Source organism: Chanodichthys erythropterus, chromosome 19, assembly GCF_024489055.1.
Source record: "Chanodichthys erythropterus isolate Z2021 chromosome 19, ASM2448905v1, whole genome shotgun sequence".
Taxonomy (NCBI): domain Eukaryota; kingdom Metazoa; phylum Chordata; class Actinopteri; order Cypriniformes; family Xenocyprididae; genus Chanodichthys; species Chanodichthys erythropterus.
This window is the reverse complement of record NC_090239.1, coordinates 15376556-15393195: the sequence shown is the minus strand read 5'-3', so window position 1 is coordinate 15393195 and position 16640 is coordinate 15376556. Positions and strand designations below refer to the sequence as shown.

General features: G+C 34.3%; 1 protein-coding gene across 2 annotated transcripts in view; it reads left to right on the top strand.

Moving 5' to 3' along the window:
• Positions 1-16640, top strand: part of prkcea (protein kinase C, epsilon a) — a 76776-nt gene that overhangs the window by 39185 nt on the left and 20951 nt on the right. The window contains exons 6-10 of one of the 2 annotated variants that reach the window (XM_067370324.1): positions 1016-1145; positions 1228-1370; positions 1603-1702; positions 5511-5713; positions 5796-5969. In XM_067370324.1, coding sequence (XP_067226425.1) covers positions 1016-1145; positions 1228-1370; positions 1603-1702; positions 5511-5713; positions 5796-5969 — 750 coding nt within the window. Of the gene's footprint in view, positions 1-1015; positions 1146-1227; positions 1371-1602; positions 1703-5507; positions 5714-5795; positions 5970-16640 lie in introns of both variants that reach the window. The other variant, XM_067370322.1, reaches the window with a different exon arrangement.

Below are 16640 nucleotides of genomic sequence, written 5' to 3'. Positions count from 1 at the left end.
AATACATTATTAAAAATCAAAGGTATCTGTTAACATTAGTTAACACACTAACATGAATATAAACATTTTTATTAAAGGCACATTAATTATTAAGATTATGTAAGCACTTACATGATCCCAAACGTTTCCATCAATGTTGAAATCCAGAGAAATCAGGAATTTTAACAAGGACCTTGTCATTTCGTCGCCTGTCAATGACGTCATATCCTCGTTATCCTCGATTTCAAGTTTTACTGAAACCATGGAAACTAAATAGACGCTTTAATATATTATGATTTTATTAGACAGGTGAGCAACTGTGTGGCTACATTTATCAACAGACATCTAATCATTGTTTTATAGCTCAACACGGTTAGTCTTATTGTTTGTTTTCTTGATTTACCGCGAATACTATATTTTTACCATGCCTCAGAGACAACACTATTTTGTCAAGTGGCTAACATAGCATAATTGGAGAGAGCTTTCTCCATCATACAATATATTTTAAAATTAATTGCATGTCATTTAGCAGCACAAGTCAATAAAAGCTCCGCTGAACTCCCGCGGCTCTCGGCCCACCTTGTTTCATACCACAGTAATGCTGATAAAACATGAATACACTAGCTTACCCATAAAAATGATTTCTGCCCAAGTCTGTCGAGTTGCTTTCCATTGGCTGTAGAGGTGAAGACGACAACTCCCATGGTTCCATGCTCATTCACGGGGTCATCAAGACACGCCTTTGTTATGAATAAGCAACCTCTAGTGGCGAAAATTACATATTGTGCCTTTAACTAAGATTAACAAAAGTTTTAAAAAACGCTGTCAAAATGTGTTGCTCACTGTTATGTAAGTTAATGCATTAACTAATATTAACAAATGACACCTTGTTGTAAAGTGTTACCTTTAATAGTTTTATATTTAGCACTGAGCCCATGTACCTAAAACTACAGTAACCTGCACAGGATTTCCTCAGCAGAGAGTTCAGCTGAATTGTGGATATCGTGGCATGAATGATGTTTTTTTTTTTTTACAGGTTGGCTCCCAGCGCTTCAGTGTAAACATTCCACACATGTTCAGCATTCACAATTACAAAGTCCCCACCTTCTGCGACCACTGCGGTTCCTTACTTTGGGGACTGATGCGGCAAGGCCTGCAGTGCAAAGGCAAGCATTACAGATACCAGTGATGAATAATAACATCTGTTTTTGTTGCCATATATTCACTTGTCTTCCTGCCTGTTTTCAGCCTGTAAAATGAATGTCCATCGGCGTTGTGAAAGTAATGTAGCTCCTAGCTGTGGTGTAGATGCCAGAAAAATTGCTAAAGTGCTTTCTGATCTCGGGGTGACACCAGACAAAATCTCCAACAGTACCCAACGCAGGAAAAAGGTGAGTGGTATTAAATGTCTGCAGAATGAGAGGTGGCCAGATGGACCATGGGTCGATGCAAAAACTAAATGATGACGCATTATAAGCAGATAAAAAATTAAAAGTATGACCACTTTAAATAATGATACAGTAAAATGAGGCCAGTGATGATTGTGATGTAAAGGATTAAGCGAGAACGACATTAAAATATTAAAAACCATTAGTATTGATATTAAAATTGTTTTCTCTTCAGTTGACTCCAGGGCAGGACCCTCAGCAAACCATAACAGAAGCCCCCTCATCAGAGGAGTCTGACCGATGCAAATCAGCTCCAGCTTCACCCTGCGACCAGGGTACAGAATTACACAAACTCTCTCTCTCACTCTTTTGCACACACTCTAGGGTAGGTTTACACAGCAACGTTGTATTAAAAACAGAAAACTTTTACCATTGCATTTTTCACATACAGATGACAACATTGTCAAAATGATCCCTGTTCAAATGGATCCACAAAAACGAATAAAAACGCTGTATTCTGCGTGCCAGGCCAGTAGTTGGCGAGGTCACTTTGTAAAGAAACCCTACACATCTAGAGACTGAACACATTTGGACACATGACGTCACAGTTTTCACAAATTTTCATCTTTGTAGTTTACACAGAGAGGACAACGGTATCGTATTCTCTTTGAAACCCTTTTTTTTTTTTAAAGGTGCACTAGAACCAGTTTTTACAAGATGTAATATAAGTCTAAGGTGTCCCCTGAATGTGTCTGTGAAGTTTCAGCTCAAAATACCCCATAGATTTTTTTTAATTCATTTTTTTAACTGCCTATTTTGGGGCATCATTAACTATGCACCGATTCAGGCTGCGGCCCCTTTAAATCGCACACCACATTTAACAGTACGTAAGCAACATGCTAACGAAACATTTATAAAGACAATTCACAAATATCACTAAAAATATCATATAATCATGGATCATGTCAGTTATTATCGCTCCATCTGCCATTTTTCGTTATTGTTCTTGCTTGCTTACCTAGTCTGATGTTCAGCTGTGCAGCTCCAGTCATTAATACTGGCTTGTCTAATGCCTTGAACATGGGCTGGTATATGCAAATATTGGGGGCGTGCATATTAATGATCCCAACTGTTACGTAACAGTCTGTGTTATGTTGAGACTCTTCTGAGGTCTTTTAAACAAATGAGATTTACATAAGAAGGAGGAAGCAATGGAGTTTGAGACTCACTGTATGTCTTTTCCATGTACTGAACTCTTGTTATTCAACTATGCCAAGGTAAATTCAATTTTTGATTCTAGGGCACATTTAAAGTCGTGTAAATGAACGCCCAAAACGTATAAAAAGTTTTCTGTTTTTAGTTGAAAATGCTGTCGTGTAACAGTCCTTAGTCTTTCACTTTTAAACATTTATCATTTATTTGCATAATTAAAGGGATAGTTCACCCAAATATGAATATTTAATGAATATACTGAACATGTTTTTCTAAACCTGAATAATTTTTTTCCCCCTCGTGGAATACAAAAGGAGAAATTTTTAGGAATGTGCTGGGTGCCCATTTTAAACATTTCAATTATTTGCTGATTACAATGAATGGAGACTGGAGCTTTCAAACCTCAAAAATTACTTGTAAACACAGTAAAAGACTTTAAAATGGTCCATTTGACTTTGTGTGAGAAACAAACCAAATGGGCCATCTTTATCAATTTATCCAGTACCAGAAGTTACATTCATTTAAAGTGCCCCTATTATGCTTTTTCTGATATTACCTTTAAAGGGTTAGTTCACCCAAAAATTAAAGTTCTTTCATTAATTACTCACCCTCATGTTGTTCCAAACCCATAAGACCTTTGTTCATCTTCAGAACACAAATAAAGATATTTTTAATAAAATCCGTGCAACAAAATAGACAGCAACACAACAACCACTTTCAAGGCCCAGAAATGTAGTAAAGACATCGCTAAAATACTCAATGTGACTGCAGTGGTTCAACCTTTGGAGCAACATGAGGGTGAGTAATTAATGACAGATTTTTCATTTTTGGGTGAACTAACTAGAAGTCCCAGAGAGCAGCCATTTGGCTTTTCTACCTATAAAACCCGCAGGACAGCCGATGGGCTGGAAGGCTTTAGGCTAATATCCTTAATCAGCTGTGAACAGTTGCTTTTGTTATGTAAACAATGTGGGGCCATGCTGAGCCACTTCAAGGAAACTTGTGTTTCACTTTGCCATCTTAGGGAGAAATCAACACACATGTTTTTTTTTTTTTTCCCTTTGTTGCTGAGATCTATTGATAAAAATAGTACAAAATAAAATAAAGAAACCAACCATTTGTACACATATTTACAAATAATGTTAAAAAGTGAGTGAGTACATTCCAGCAATCACTCACAATCCTGGCACTGCCTGGCAATATATTATAAATACATTTTGTATATATTCATTATATATTAATCTTATATTTGAAATACATCTTAAGTCCATTTTTAAAAGTGTTTGAAAGATGGGTTCAAGTGTACTACAATTGGTAACTAAATACATGTTTCTATACAGAGATAGTATGTTAAAAGCACATTTTAGTTCAAATTCATGGTGTCTCAAAATAGCACAGTTGAGTACACTTAGATGTTCTTAAGATTATCTTAAGAAGTACTAAAGAAGAGCTTTTAGTATATTAAGTACAAAATAAGTGCACGGAAATAGAGCACTGTACATTATGGAAGTGTAAAAGTGTACTAAAATAAAGTGTATTTTACTGCACTTTTTTTTTCACCTGGGTAGACACTCCAACACTTTCCGTTTGCATTAAGATTTTTATTACCACACTGGCAGATATTGATCATTTTACTTAAGTAAAATGCACTTAATTTAGATCCCCCCAGGAAACAAGACTAAATATCATATATAATTTTCTCATATAGAAAATCCATCTTGATTTAAGATTTTTTTTTTTTTAAATTAACTTGAAATAGGGTAAAAAAATACTTAGTATGAAAAGCATTTTTGCAGTGTGAATGAGTGAGTTAACTTTTTAAACATCACTTGCACTCCCTCATTTCAGGGTTAACATACTCAGAGTTTTCACTTAACCTCCTTTCTGAAACCGGCCAATGGTCAATCAAGTTCTCTGCTTTTAGCTGCCCTCCCTCCCCCACACATACAAACAAGCCACCAGCAACCATTCACACACACACCCCCAACCCTCCTGCAGATTGCTCAGGTAATGACCATATTTACACATGAATTGATGCTAATGATAGCCAAAAGACTAGCCAGTTAGCATCCACTTGGCTAAAGGAGGGTTACAAATCCCTGGGACTTCTAGTGTTAATGTAAAATGTCTGCAAAGTTTCAAAGATCAAAGTGAACCATAAATGGAGTTATAGCCTCCCAAAAAAAAAGAACCAATTCTGAACTGCCTGAAACGAGTCGTCAGTAATTCCAGCACAAACCTATGAAGGTTTGTAACAAATTTGCATATTGGCAGCATATGGTGTTCATTGGCTGCCTGCGAACAATGTCTTTGCCCCGCCCTCAAACACTGTAGATATAGCTGAGGCCTGGAAGAGTTTGGTTAGTGTTGTTGACATGTCGAGAAGATGCCCTTTTCTGCACTGCAAAAGCAAATCCACTTTACATGCACTTCCAAAGCACGAGGACTCGAGTTCGAATTGATAAGGTAAAACCGACGCCATCGTTACTATTTGTATCACTGTGAATGTATACACATGCTGAAAAAAAAGCCTCTGGAACTGAAATCTAAAGTCTTTGGCTGAAATTCAGATATGGTAATAGGGGTTTTGTTTTGAAACATGCTGTAAGCAGTAGACCAATTACAACAGACTGGGCCATCTGACCAATCAGAGCAGAGGAAGCTCTCGGAAAGGTGAGGTTTAGAGAGAACAAGTCCTTGATCGAACTGTTTCAGACACTGAGAAAAGAGATGATGATGCAAGTGTTTTTTTGACCTTGGATGCATGTAAACCTGGTGTAGGAGACCTTCAAAACAAAATTAGGAGGATAATAGTGGCACTTTGAAACGTTTCCTTTTGTGTTTTATGGAAGAAAGAAACTACAGGTTTAGAATGGGATTAAATGATGACAGTTTTGAAAGTCTAATGTTGTATTTGTCTATCTGTAGCAGAGCTTGCAGAACTGGAGAGTATCCGCAAAGCCCTGTCATTTGGCCAGGAGCACAAGTCTTCCTCCTCTTCCTCTTGCAGCGGCATTCAGAGCACAGCGACTGAGGGCCGGGAGAATGGAGAGGTGAAGACCGTACAGACTAAGAGGATGAGTCTCACAGACTTCTTGTTCATCAAAGTGCTGGGCAAAGGCAGCTTCGGCAAGGTGAGGGTCACGAATTTGTACTTTTCAGTTTTAGTGTATGAAAACAAATCAGCTTCTTCAAATTGCCCTCTCCGTGCTGCAGGTGATGCTGGCTGAGCTGAAAGGCACAGATGAAGTTTACGCTGTGAAAGTTCTGAAAAAAGACGTCATCCTTCAAGATGATGATGTGGACTGCACTTTGACAGAGAAACGCATTCTGGCCCTGGCTAGAAAACATCCCTATCTGACTCAGCTTTTCTGCTGCTTCCAGACAAAGGTAAAACAGTCAATATATCAAAACCTGATTCTCTCTAATCCAGACATTTCAAGTCATTTCTTTCTTCTGATCAGATTAAACACTTTAGTACTTCAGTCTTCCTCATGTCACCTTCATGCTGTTCTAAACCCAGTATTCATTTCTTTGTACTGTGAAACAAACATTGAGATTTTAGACTTAATGTCCACCCTTCTGTCGTCCGTAGAATGAAAGTGGATGGATTTATAAAGTCAATCTCCAAAATAGAGCTTTATACAATGATTCATTGTAGCTTCATATGATTTGTATGCTACATTCCAAACCATACAATATGTATATGTGACTAATAAACAGACTAAGTAAATGATAACAATGGCAAGCTATTCCTTTTTAAAAATATCAATAAGACTACAAAAAGTCTGAACTAACAATAAATAATTGCTTTGATTAGTTTAGGTTAATGTTAATTTGTAAATACTCTATGGTTGAAACTTTTGAGGTCAGTAAGATTGTGGAATGTTTTTGAAGTCTCTTCTGCTCACCAAGGCTGCGTTTATTTGATCAAAAATACAGTAAAACAGTAATTTGTGAAATGTTTTTATAGTTTAAATCAACTTTTTTTTTATTTTAATATTTCTATTTTAATTCCTTTGATAGTAAAAACTGAATTTTCAGCAGCCATTACTCTTTTTTTTTTTTTTTTGGTGTCACATGACCTATCAGAAATCATTCTAATATGCTGACATCTTTGTGGAAACCATTATAATTTTTTTCAAGGTTTTTCGATGAATAGAAAGTTCAAAAGAACAGCATTTATTTCAAATAGAAAGCTTTTGTAATAATGTAAATGTCTTTATTCTTTTGATCAATATAATGCAAGGGATAGATGAATTAAGCTTTTAAATAGTAGTGTATTTTAATAAAGTTTTAACATTTCAAGTTCATGACACCTAATGCATTAACTAACGATCACGAATTGAACCATATTGTAAAGTTATATGGAAATATCATGTGAAAAATCTCAATCTATTCTTACAGTCCAGCAGATGGCAGAGCCAGACAGGATTGATCAGGATTTAGAATAACAGAAGTTGTCCAGGAGGTGGCAGTGTGAGCTCTTTTTGATACTCCTGTATCAATCACAATGTGGTTTGAGGTGACAGTCTGTTGACTTGTTTGAAGCTTTATAAAAAAAGAGAGGTCTGATGGGGTTATGAAACTTTTAACAAGTTTAGCAATTAAAAGTGGTTTAGCATAAAATGCAAGTTTTATTTTCTAAGTTTAAAAAACAAAACAAAACAAAAAAACAGCATGCAAGTTTAAAATAGCCATCCAGTAAGTTCACTTCAAATGCTGTTAACTACTTTTAGTTTTGTTTAATCACCAGGGGTGCCCAAACTTCTGCACACGATTGTATTTGCAGATAGGGAAGACTAAATGAAGTGCTACTAGTTCTATCAATGAACTGTGCTCATTAAAGACTCTAACATCCTTTTTACAAGTGCTTTTATCACTCTCATCATCTGTCTCTTTACCCTGTCCTTCTCTATTTTGCACTTTCACTTCTTTCCGTCTCTTGTTCAGCTTCCCCTCCCATGCCCCAGTTACACTCACAGTGATATCTAGTGTCCTCATTTCTCTTTTTCACTCTTCGACTACCGCCCACAGTATCTCCCCTCTCATTCGCCCACATGAGAACACAGGACACACACTGACGGAGGGCAACAAAGCAAGAGACGCAAAGAAAGAAGGGTTGGAGGCGGTAGTGGTGCGGGAAAGGGGCCGAAAGAAGAAGGAAGAGATGATTTGGGGGGAGCGAGGAGTCGTGTACTCTTTTTGAACTGCTGCCTCTGGTTTTAATCAGCTTTGGGATCACAGCCATATTCTTATCGACTGTAATTACGCTGCAGAAATGTAAATAACATTACACAACTGTTTCTGATGAGGCCTGTTGGGACCATGGGCAGACATGCTCCTGCAGATAGAAAATAGCCAAAAGAAGGGGCCCTAGAAAGACCGTGAAGAAGATTATGGAACATGTAAAGTCTGAATGATTGCCTGGGAAAAAGAGAAAGACTGAAAGGAGGGGCAGAGAGTTAGCTCATGATGGAGAGTTCTCTATGATATTATATTATATTATATTATATTATATTATATTATATTATATTATATTATATTATATTATATTATATTATATTACAAGTTGTTATATTATATATTATATTGTATTATATTATTAAAACATAAGTTTCAACAATAAAAATAAAAAATAAAGGATTCTATCCTACTGATTATTATAAATATGAATAATGAATATTATATTATATCATTATATTTTATATTATATTATTAAAACTTAACAAAAGTTTTAACAATAAAAATAAAAAATAAAATAAAGAATTCTATACTACTTATTATTATAAATATTAATAATGACCATTATATAATATTATATTATTAAAACTTATCATAAGTTTCAACAATAAAAATAAAATAAAGGATTCTATCCTATTGATTATTATAAATATGAATAATGACTATTATTATATTATATTATATTATATTATTAAAAACTTAACATAAGTTTCAACAATAAAAATAAAAAATAAATGATTCTATCCTACTGATTATTATAAATATGAATAATGACTATTATTATATTATATTATATTATTAAAAACTTAACATAAGTTTCAACAATAAAAATAAAAAATAAAGGATTCTATCCTACTGATTATTATAAATATGAATAATGACTATTATATTATATTATTAAAACTTATATGTTTTAACAATAAAAATAAACAATTAAATAAAGGATTCTATCCTACTGATTATTAATAAATATGAACAATGACTATTTATATTATATTATATTATATTAATATATAAGTTAAGAAGTTATATATATAAGTTAATATATATAATATATACGTTCCAACAAAACAAATAAAAAATAAAATAAAGGATTCTAGCTTACTGATTATTAATAAATATGAATGATTACTATTATAGTATTTTATTATATTATTAAAACTTAACATAAGTTTCAACAATACAAATAAAAAATAAAAAAGGATTATAGCAAACATATTATTAATAAATATAAATTATTATATTATATTATTAAAAACTTAAGCTAATTTCTAAATAAATATAAAAAATAAAATAAGAATTCTACCCTACTGATTATTATATTATATTATATTATATTATATTATATTATATTATATTATATTATATTATATTATATTATATTATATTATATTATATTATATTATATTATAAACTTACTGTAAATGAATAGTTCACCCAAAAATTCTATCACAGTTTACTAACCTATAAATTTACATATAATAAATTATATTGCCTAAGGTCAGGATATGACATGATATAGCTAAAACCTAACGCTATGTGTGTGATGATGTGACTGAGTATTCTTAGGTTCATTTTGATGAATCATTTTGCAAGCTTCCCAACACCTAGAGATAGTTTACAGCTATAACTTTTAATGACAAGTGAGTAAGAAGAATTAGACTGGATGGTGAAACTGGTTCTGTCTTGACTTGTCATGGTTATGGACAGTGTGTTAGTGTGACATGAGTGTGTTCTTCATTGCCATCTGAGGACAGATACAGATGAGGTCATTATCACAGCTCACTGCTCACTATCTCTAACACTGGCACAACCCAGAAGCCCTCATGTGCTTTCCTCCACTACTGTGAAGCAATCTAGACTCAAGTGAGTTCAGTGAAACTGTGCCTGATGATTTAGAAGCTTCAGAACATGCTTGCTTCTCTCTTTCTCTCTCCCTCTTTTTCCAGAGTAGATTGATGAGTTGAATTCGCTTTCAAAACTTTGAACAATGTTGTGGTGCAGCCAAACCTGAGCTCAAATTTCTCCTGAGCATGACAACATCTTTCCTTCCATCTTTTGCTTTTTCTTAGTCCGTCTCTTTGTCTGCATTGCTCTCAGTTTTTGCCTATTTTTACAACTATCTGTTAGACTGCTGGCTCTGAACATTTCTACAAACTGTCAGTGCATCTAATTTAAATCCTTATAAAACTTCTTAATTTAGATATAGAAAGCAGCAGGACCAACCCTTGTTTTAAAGGTCTAGATCTCCATAGCCCCTGAGAAACACCAATGAGCCAGCAACCTTTTTTCTGAATGGACAGAGAGAATATTATTATTTTTTTCATTGATTTTTTTTTTTAATTGAAGCTTGTTACAACTTTAGAGTGCAGTATTTATTGTGTAATAGTCATGCAAATTTTAATATGGTATTTGTGAGCCATGCTTGGTGTAATGCATTACTAAGTAATTTATTAATGTCATTTAATTACTTTTCCCTTCAGAATTAAAATTGACTGACCCCCATGTCATCCAAGATGTTTATGGCTTTCTTTCTTCAGTCAAAAGGAAATTAAGATTTTTGAGGAAAACATTCCAGGATTTTTCTCTATACAGTGGACTTAACCGGGGTTAAATGGCAGTTTCAGTGCAGCTTCAGAGGGTTTTACATGATCCCAGCCGAGGACTAAGGGTCTTGTCTAGCGAAACAAAAAAAATAAAAATGTATATACTTTTTAACCACAAATGCTCATCTTGCACTGCTCTGTGATCCGCCACACATAACGCAATCACATTGGAAAGGTCATGCGTGACGTAGGCGGAAGTACCGCAAAAGGGCGAAAAACCCCATCTCATTTTACTGGTTCGGTACTTTCGCGTGACCTTTCCAACGTGATTGCGTAATGCGTTGCTCATCGCAGAGCTGGTGCAAGACGAGCATTTGTGGTTAAAAAGTATATAAATTTGTATTTTTTTTTTTATAAAATGACTAATCGTTTCGCTAGACAAGACCCTTATTCCTCGGCTGGGATCGTGTAGAGCCCTCTGAAGCTGCGATGAAACTGCAATTTGGACCTTCAACCCATTGTACCCTGGTGAAGTCCACTATATGGAAAAAAAAATCCTGGAATGTTTTCTTCAAAAACCTTAATTTCTATTCAACTGAAGAAAGAAAGACATAAACAACATGTGGGTGAGTAAATTATCAGGATGATGCTGGGTTAAAAACAACCCAAGTTGGGTTGAAAATGGACAAACCCAGCAATTGGGTTGTTTTAACCCAGCGGTAGGGTTAAATGTTTGCCCAACCTGCTGGGTAGTTTTATTTAACTCAACTATTGTTTAAAAATTACTGTATTGCTTAATTAAAATTAACCCAAAGTATGTTGGAAATTAACATTTATTAATGTTCAATGAATAATAATTAAACAATAAACATTTATTAAATTATTATTATTAATATTATTAAATTTATATTAATAAACTATTAAACTATTACATTTATATTAATAAAATATTAAATCTTATTAATAAACATTCACCTTTTGTCTATTATTGTTGTCTCTAATTGCATCTGGTTTTTAATTTCCCAACTATTTTGGGTTCATTTTAAGCTAGCCATATAGCAATTTTTAAATAGTTGGTTTAAATAAAACTACCCAGCAGGTTGGGCAAACATTTAACCCAACTGTTGGGTTAAAACAACCCAATCGCTGGGTTTGTCCATTTTCAACCCAACTTGGGTTGTTTTTAACCCAGCATTTTTTAGAGTGTATTATTTATTTGAAAGAATTGATAGAGTAGTGTCATGTCTATCCTTGTATTGTTCAACTGGTCAAGGTAGATATTAGTAAGTAATAATGCAGTACTTTTTAGAGAGAGTGATTAGTACAGTAATCTAATTACACTGTTGAAGAAGCTAGTAATTAATTACTTTCTTAGAGTAACTTACCCAACACTGTGAGAGAAAATTTAAAATGAGATACATAGTCACAGATATTAAGTTGCAAGTGCAAAAAAGTTGGAATTACATGAAATAAAGCCAATTGCAAGATATGAAGTTGCAATTACAGGGTATAAAGTTAATTTTGTTAGATATAAAGTCTAACCATTGTGACCAATTTACTTTTTTCTGGGTGGAAATGGGTTTCCATAACAGTCATAAATGACTGTCACTCACTAATGGCTTACTACACTCTAAAAAATGCTGGGTTAAAAACAACCCAAGTTGAGTTGAAAATGGACAAACCCAGCGAATGGGTTGTTTTAAGGTATGTTTGCCCAACCTGCTGGGTAGTTTTACTTAACTCAACTATGGTTTAAAAATTACAGTATTGCTTACTTAAAATTAACCCAAAATATCTTGAAAATTAACATTTATTAATATTTTTAATAAATGAACATTTTAATTTAATTTAATTTTAAGTCAGCCATATAGTCATTTTCAAACAATAGTTGAGTTAAATAAAACTACCCAGCAGGTTGGGCAAACATTTAACCCAACAGTTGGGTTAAAACAACCCAATCGCTGGGTTTGTCCATTTTCAACCCAACTTGGGTTGTTTTTAACCCAGCATTTTTTAGAGTGTAGGGGTCATGAAATGTGCTTCTTTTGTACAATTCAAACAATTTCTATGCAGACAATACCATTCAAATTTTTTTGGGGTCCTACTTAATATTAGGTCTCTTTAACTACTATGTACTAACATTTAAATTAATAATATGATACAATGTACTTACTGTGTACATACATAATTTTACATTGTACTCATATTTTTAAAATACCTGCATGTAATTACAGCTGTAATTAATTTCTATAATTATAATTTTGAGCCCTCCCCTACCCCTTAATCCACCCTTAAAGGTGATAGAGAGGATTTTTTCGTTGACTGAGAATCCAAAGACTGTTACTGAGTTTTTGAAATGAGCGCATGCGTAAAAACAACCCCCTCCTTCACAGCTCATTTCAAAGGAACGCCTCCCAAAACTCGTGCACGAGTATTGGAATACAAGTGTTTACCACCAGCATTCGCTGTGTCGTGTTTTTTGGATTCATTATGTTGGACTCACCGCAGGTAACTCATAATCTGCACTTGTTATTCCTGTCTCTGGACAAAAACACTGCATGCGGCGCCTGTGGAGTGTGGAAAGTTACTGGAGTGCACAGCCGAGCTCGTCTCTCACAAGGAACGTCACGGCAGTGATTGACAATCCAGAGGGCCAGTCAATTGGCTGATGTTTTTAAGGCCCTACCTCGTGCACAGATGATGTTAATATTATTACTTTCAGTGCACTTAATAAATAGTCTTTTATCAGTCAGTAAAGACAGTTTCAAGTAATATTGCAAAAATGTATAAAACATAACATCCTCTTTAACACCTTTAAGCCTACCCATACCACCAAACCTGTCTCTAACCTTACCCATATCCCACCTCAATAGCAGCACAAGTATTTTGTAATACAACATGAATACGATAAGTACATTTTAATTATTTTTTGATGTAAGTGCATAATAGTTAAGGACACCTAATATAAATTGTGACCGTTTTTTGAAAAAAAACTAAAAAATATTATTACAAATTAAAATAACTGTTTTCTATATTAATATATAATTTAAAAATTAATTTATTCCTGTGATGAAAAAGCTGAATTTTCAGCATAATTTCTTCAGTCTTCAGTGTCACATAATCCTTCAGAAATCATTCTAATATGCTCATTATTTTTTCAGGATTCTTTTATGCATTTTAACATTATTGTAGTGTAATAAAGATTATCATTATAGAATCACTGCGTATCCAACTGCAGACCATTGCCACAGTCAGTAGCACTGCATACAGTACAGCTGTTATCCGACACAGATTTGGTGAGGTTGTTGAGTTGTGTATGTGTCTATAGGCTTCTATAGGCTTTCGATGATGCAGATTACAGGTCTTAACATGTTTGTGTACTGTATTTCTGTTTGGTGTTTTCAGCACTGGTTTGTCAGAAGCGTCCCGCACCTGCAGTCTTTAGAAAATAAGCCATTGAAAATGTCTTTCATAACACGTTATATAAGCATGGATGAGACTAAACAGACGTTTCCTTACACCACCCGTCTGTAGCAGCATGACAGAGAACTGCCCTGCATAACACACACACACTATAATTTCAGATGTAACGATACACTGTTCTTTTCTGCATTCATGACTCAATATTGAAAAGTCATCTTGTCTCGTTCCCTTTTAAGCTAACAAAACATAGCCAGTTTTGACTAACCCAAACGGGGCTGTGCTGTCTCTGCTATCTTCCAATCAGAACTGCTGTCTTGTGGTCCAACCCAAACGGAAGAAACTATTTGTTCATTTCTAATTAGGGGCAGGAAATGTTTGTTCATATTGGATTGGGTGGGCCTCCTTCAGATTTCTTGGCACATTTACACAAACTATTTAAGCATCCTGTTTAAATTCCTCCTCTCTGAATGAAGCACATAATTCACAGAAGTGGGTTTTTGTACATTTAAATAAGAGAACTTTGTTCATCAAAAGTCATGGCCTAAAACAATTTGTGTCAGTCAGGGAATGCAGAGCATGTCAGTGTGATATTTCTGGCGGCACTTCATTATGTATTCTGCATTAAATACCAACCACCACTTCACCATTAAGATTAATTTAATATACCTATATCCTGATTGATTTAGTATACTATTCTTGTCATTAACCTCCCTGCATAATCCTTAAAGGATTAGTTCACTTCAGAATTAAAATTTCCTGATAATTTACTCACCCCCATGTCATCCAAGATGTTTATGTCTTTCTTTTTTCAGTCGAACAGAAATTAAGGTTTTGAGGAAAACATTCCAGGATTTTTCTCCATATAGTGGATCTCAAATTGGTCCAAAATGCATTTTAAATGCAGCTTCAGAGGGCTCTACGTGATCCAAGCCGAGGAATAAGGGTCCTATCTAGCGAAACGATTTTGCTTACATCACGCATGACCTTTCTAACATGATTACGTAATGCATGGCCCATCGCAGAGCTAGTGCAAGACGAGCATTTGTGGTTAAAAAATATATAATTTTTCATCTTTTTTAGAAAATTACCAATCGTTATACTAGATAAGACCCTTATTCCTCGGCTGGGATCGTGTAGAGCCCTCTAAAGCTGCATTGAAACTGCAATTTGGACCTTCAACCTGTTGGTAGCCATTGAAGTCCACTGTATGGAGAAAAATCCTGGAATGTTTTCCTCAAAAACCTTAATTTCTTTCTGACTGAAGAAAGAAAGACATGGGGGTGAGTAAATTATCAGAAAATATAAATTTCTAAAGTGAACTAATCCTTTAAGAAGTACTTTAATATTGGCACAAAATAACAAGGTCCTTTCATGACAAGTACTTTAAAACTTTGGGATATCTTCAAAATTGAATAAACCTAATGTTTGTCCCGCACTGTTTGTGCTACAGATATGAATTATATACCTCAAATCATGTATATACTTTTACATTTATAAGACTTAAAAAAACAATAAAAGGGACATAAAATCCCATTAACCAACAAAGAATGAGGGAACTTATAGACATTTGAAGGTGGGAAATTTAACTTGAGCCAATAAGAAACAAATACAGTGGCATGAAAAAGTATGTGAACCCCTTGCAGAATCTGTGAAAATGAGAATTATTTTAATAAAATAAGAGGGATAATAAAAAATGCATGTTATTTTTTGTTTAGTACTGTCCTGAGTAAGATATTTTACATAAAAGATGTTTGCATTTAGTTCACAAGACAAAACAATAGCTGAATTTATTAAAATAACCCCATTCATAAGTATGTGAACCATTGATTCTTAATACTGTGTGTGGTTACCTGATGATCCACGACTGCTTTTATGTTTTGTGATGTTTGTTCATGAGTCTCTTATTTGTTAAACTGAGCTCTGTTCTTCTGAATAATCCTCCAGGTCCTGCAGATTCATCAGTTTTCAAGCATTTTTGCATATTTGAACCTTTTCCAGCAGTGACTGTAGGATTTTGAGATTCATCTTTTCACACTGAGGACAATTGAGGGACTCAAACACAACTATTAAAAAAGGTTCAAACATTCACTGATGCTCCAGAAGGAAACACGATGCATTAAGAGCCGAGGGGTGAAAACTTTTGAATTCAAATATCAAGGTAAATTGTACTTAATTTTTCTGCCGGGAAACATGCAACTATCTTCTGTTGGTTCCGAAGGGCAGTACTAAATGGAAAAACAATGATATTTAAACAAAATAAGAAAAATTGTGACATCTTCATCCTGTTCAAAAGTTTTCACACCCCGACTCTTAATGCATCGTGTTTCCTTCTGGAGCATCAGTGAATGTTTGAACCTTTTTTAATAGTTGTGTTTGAGTCCCTCATGTTGTCCTCAGTATGAAAACACAGATCTCAAAATCCTACAGTCACTGCTGGAAAGGGTTCAAATATGCAAAAATGCTTGAAAACTGATGAATCTGCAGGAGCTGGAAGATTTTTCTGAAGAACAGAGCTCAGTTTAACTGCTCAGGACAAACAATGGACTCATGAACAAACATCACAAAACATAAAAGCAGTCGTGGATCATCAGGTAACCACACACAGTATTGAGAATCAATGGTTCACATACTTATGAATGGGGTTATTTTAATAAATTCAGCTATTGTTTTGTCTTGTGAACTAAATGCAAACATCTTTTATGTAAAATATCTTACTCAGGACAGTACTAAACAAAAAATAACATGCATTTTTTATTATCCCTCTTATTTTATTAAAATAATTCTCATTTTCACAGATTCTGCAAGGGGTTTGCATACTTTTTCATGCCACTGAAACTCTCTACAACCT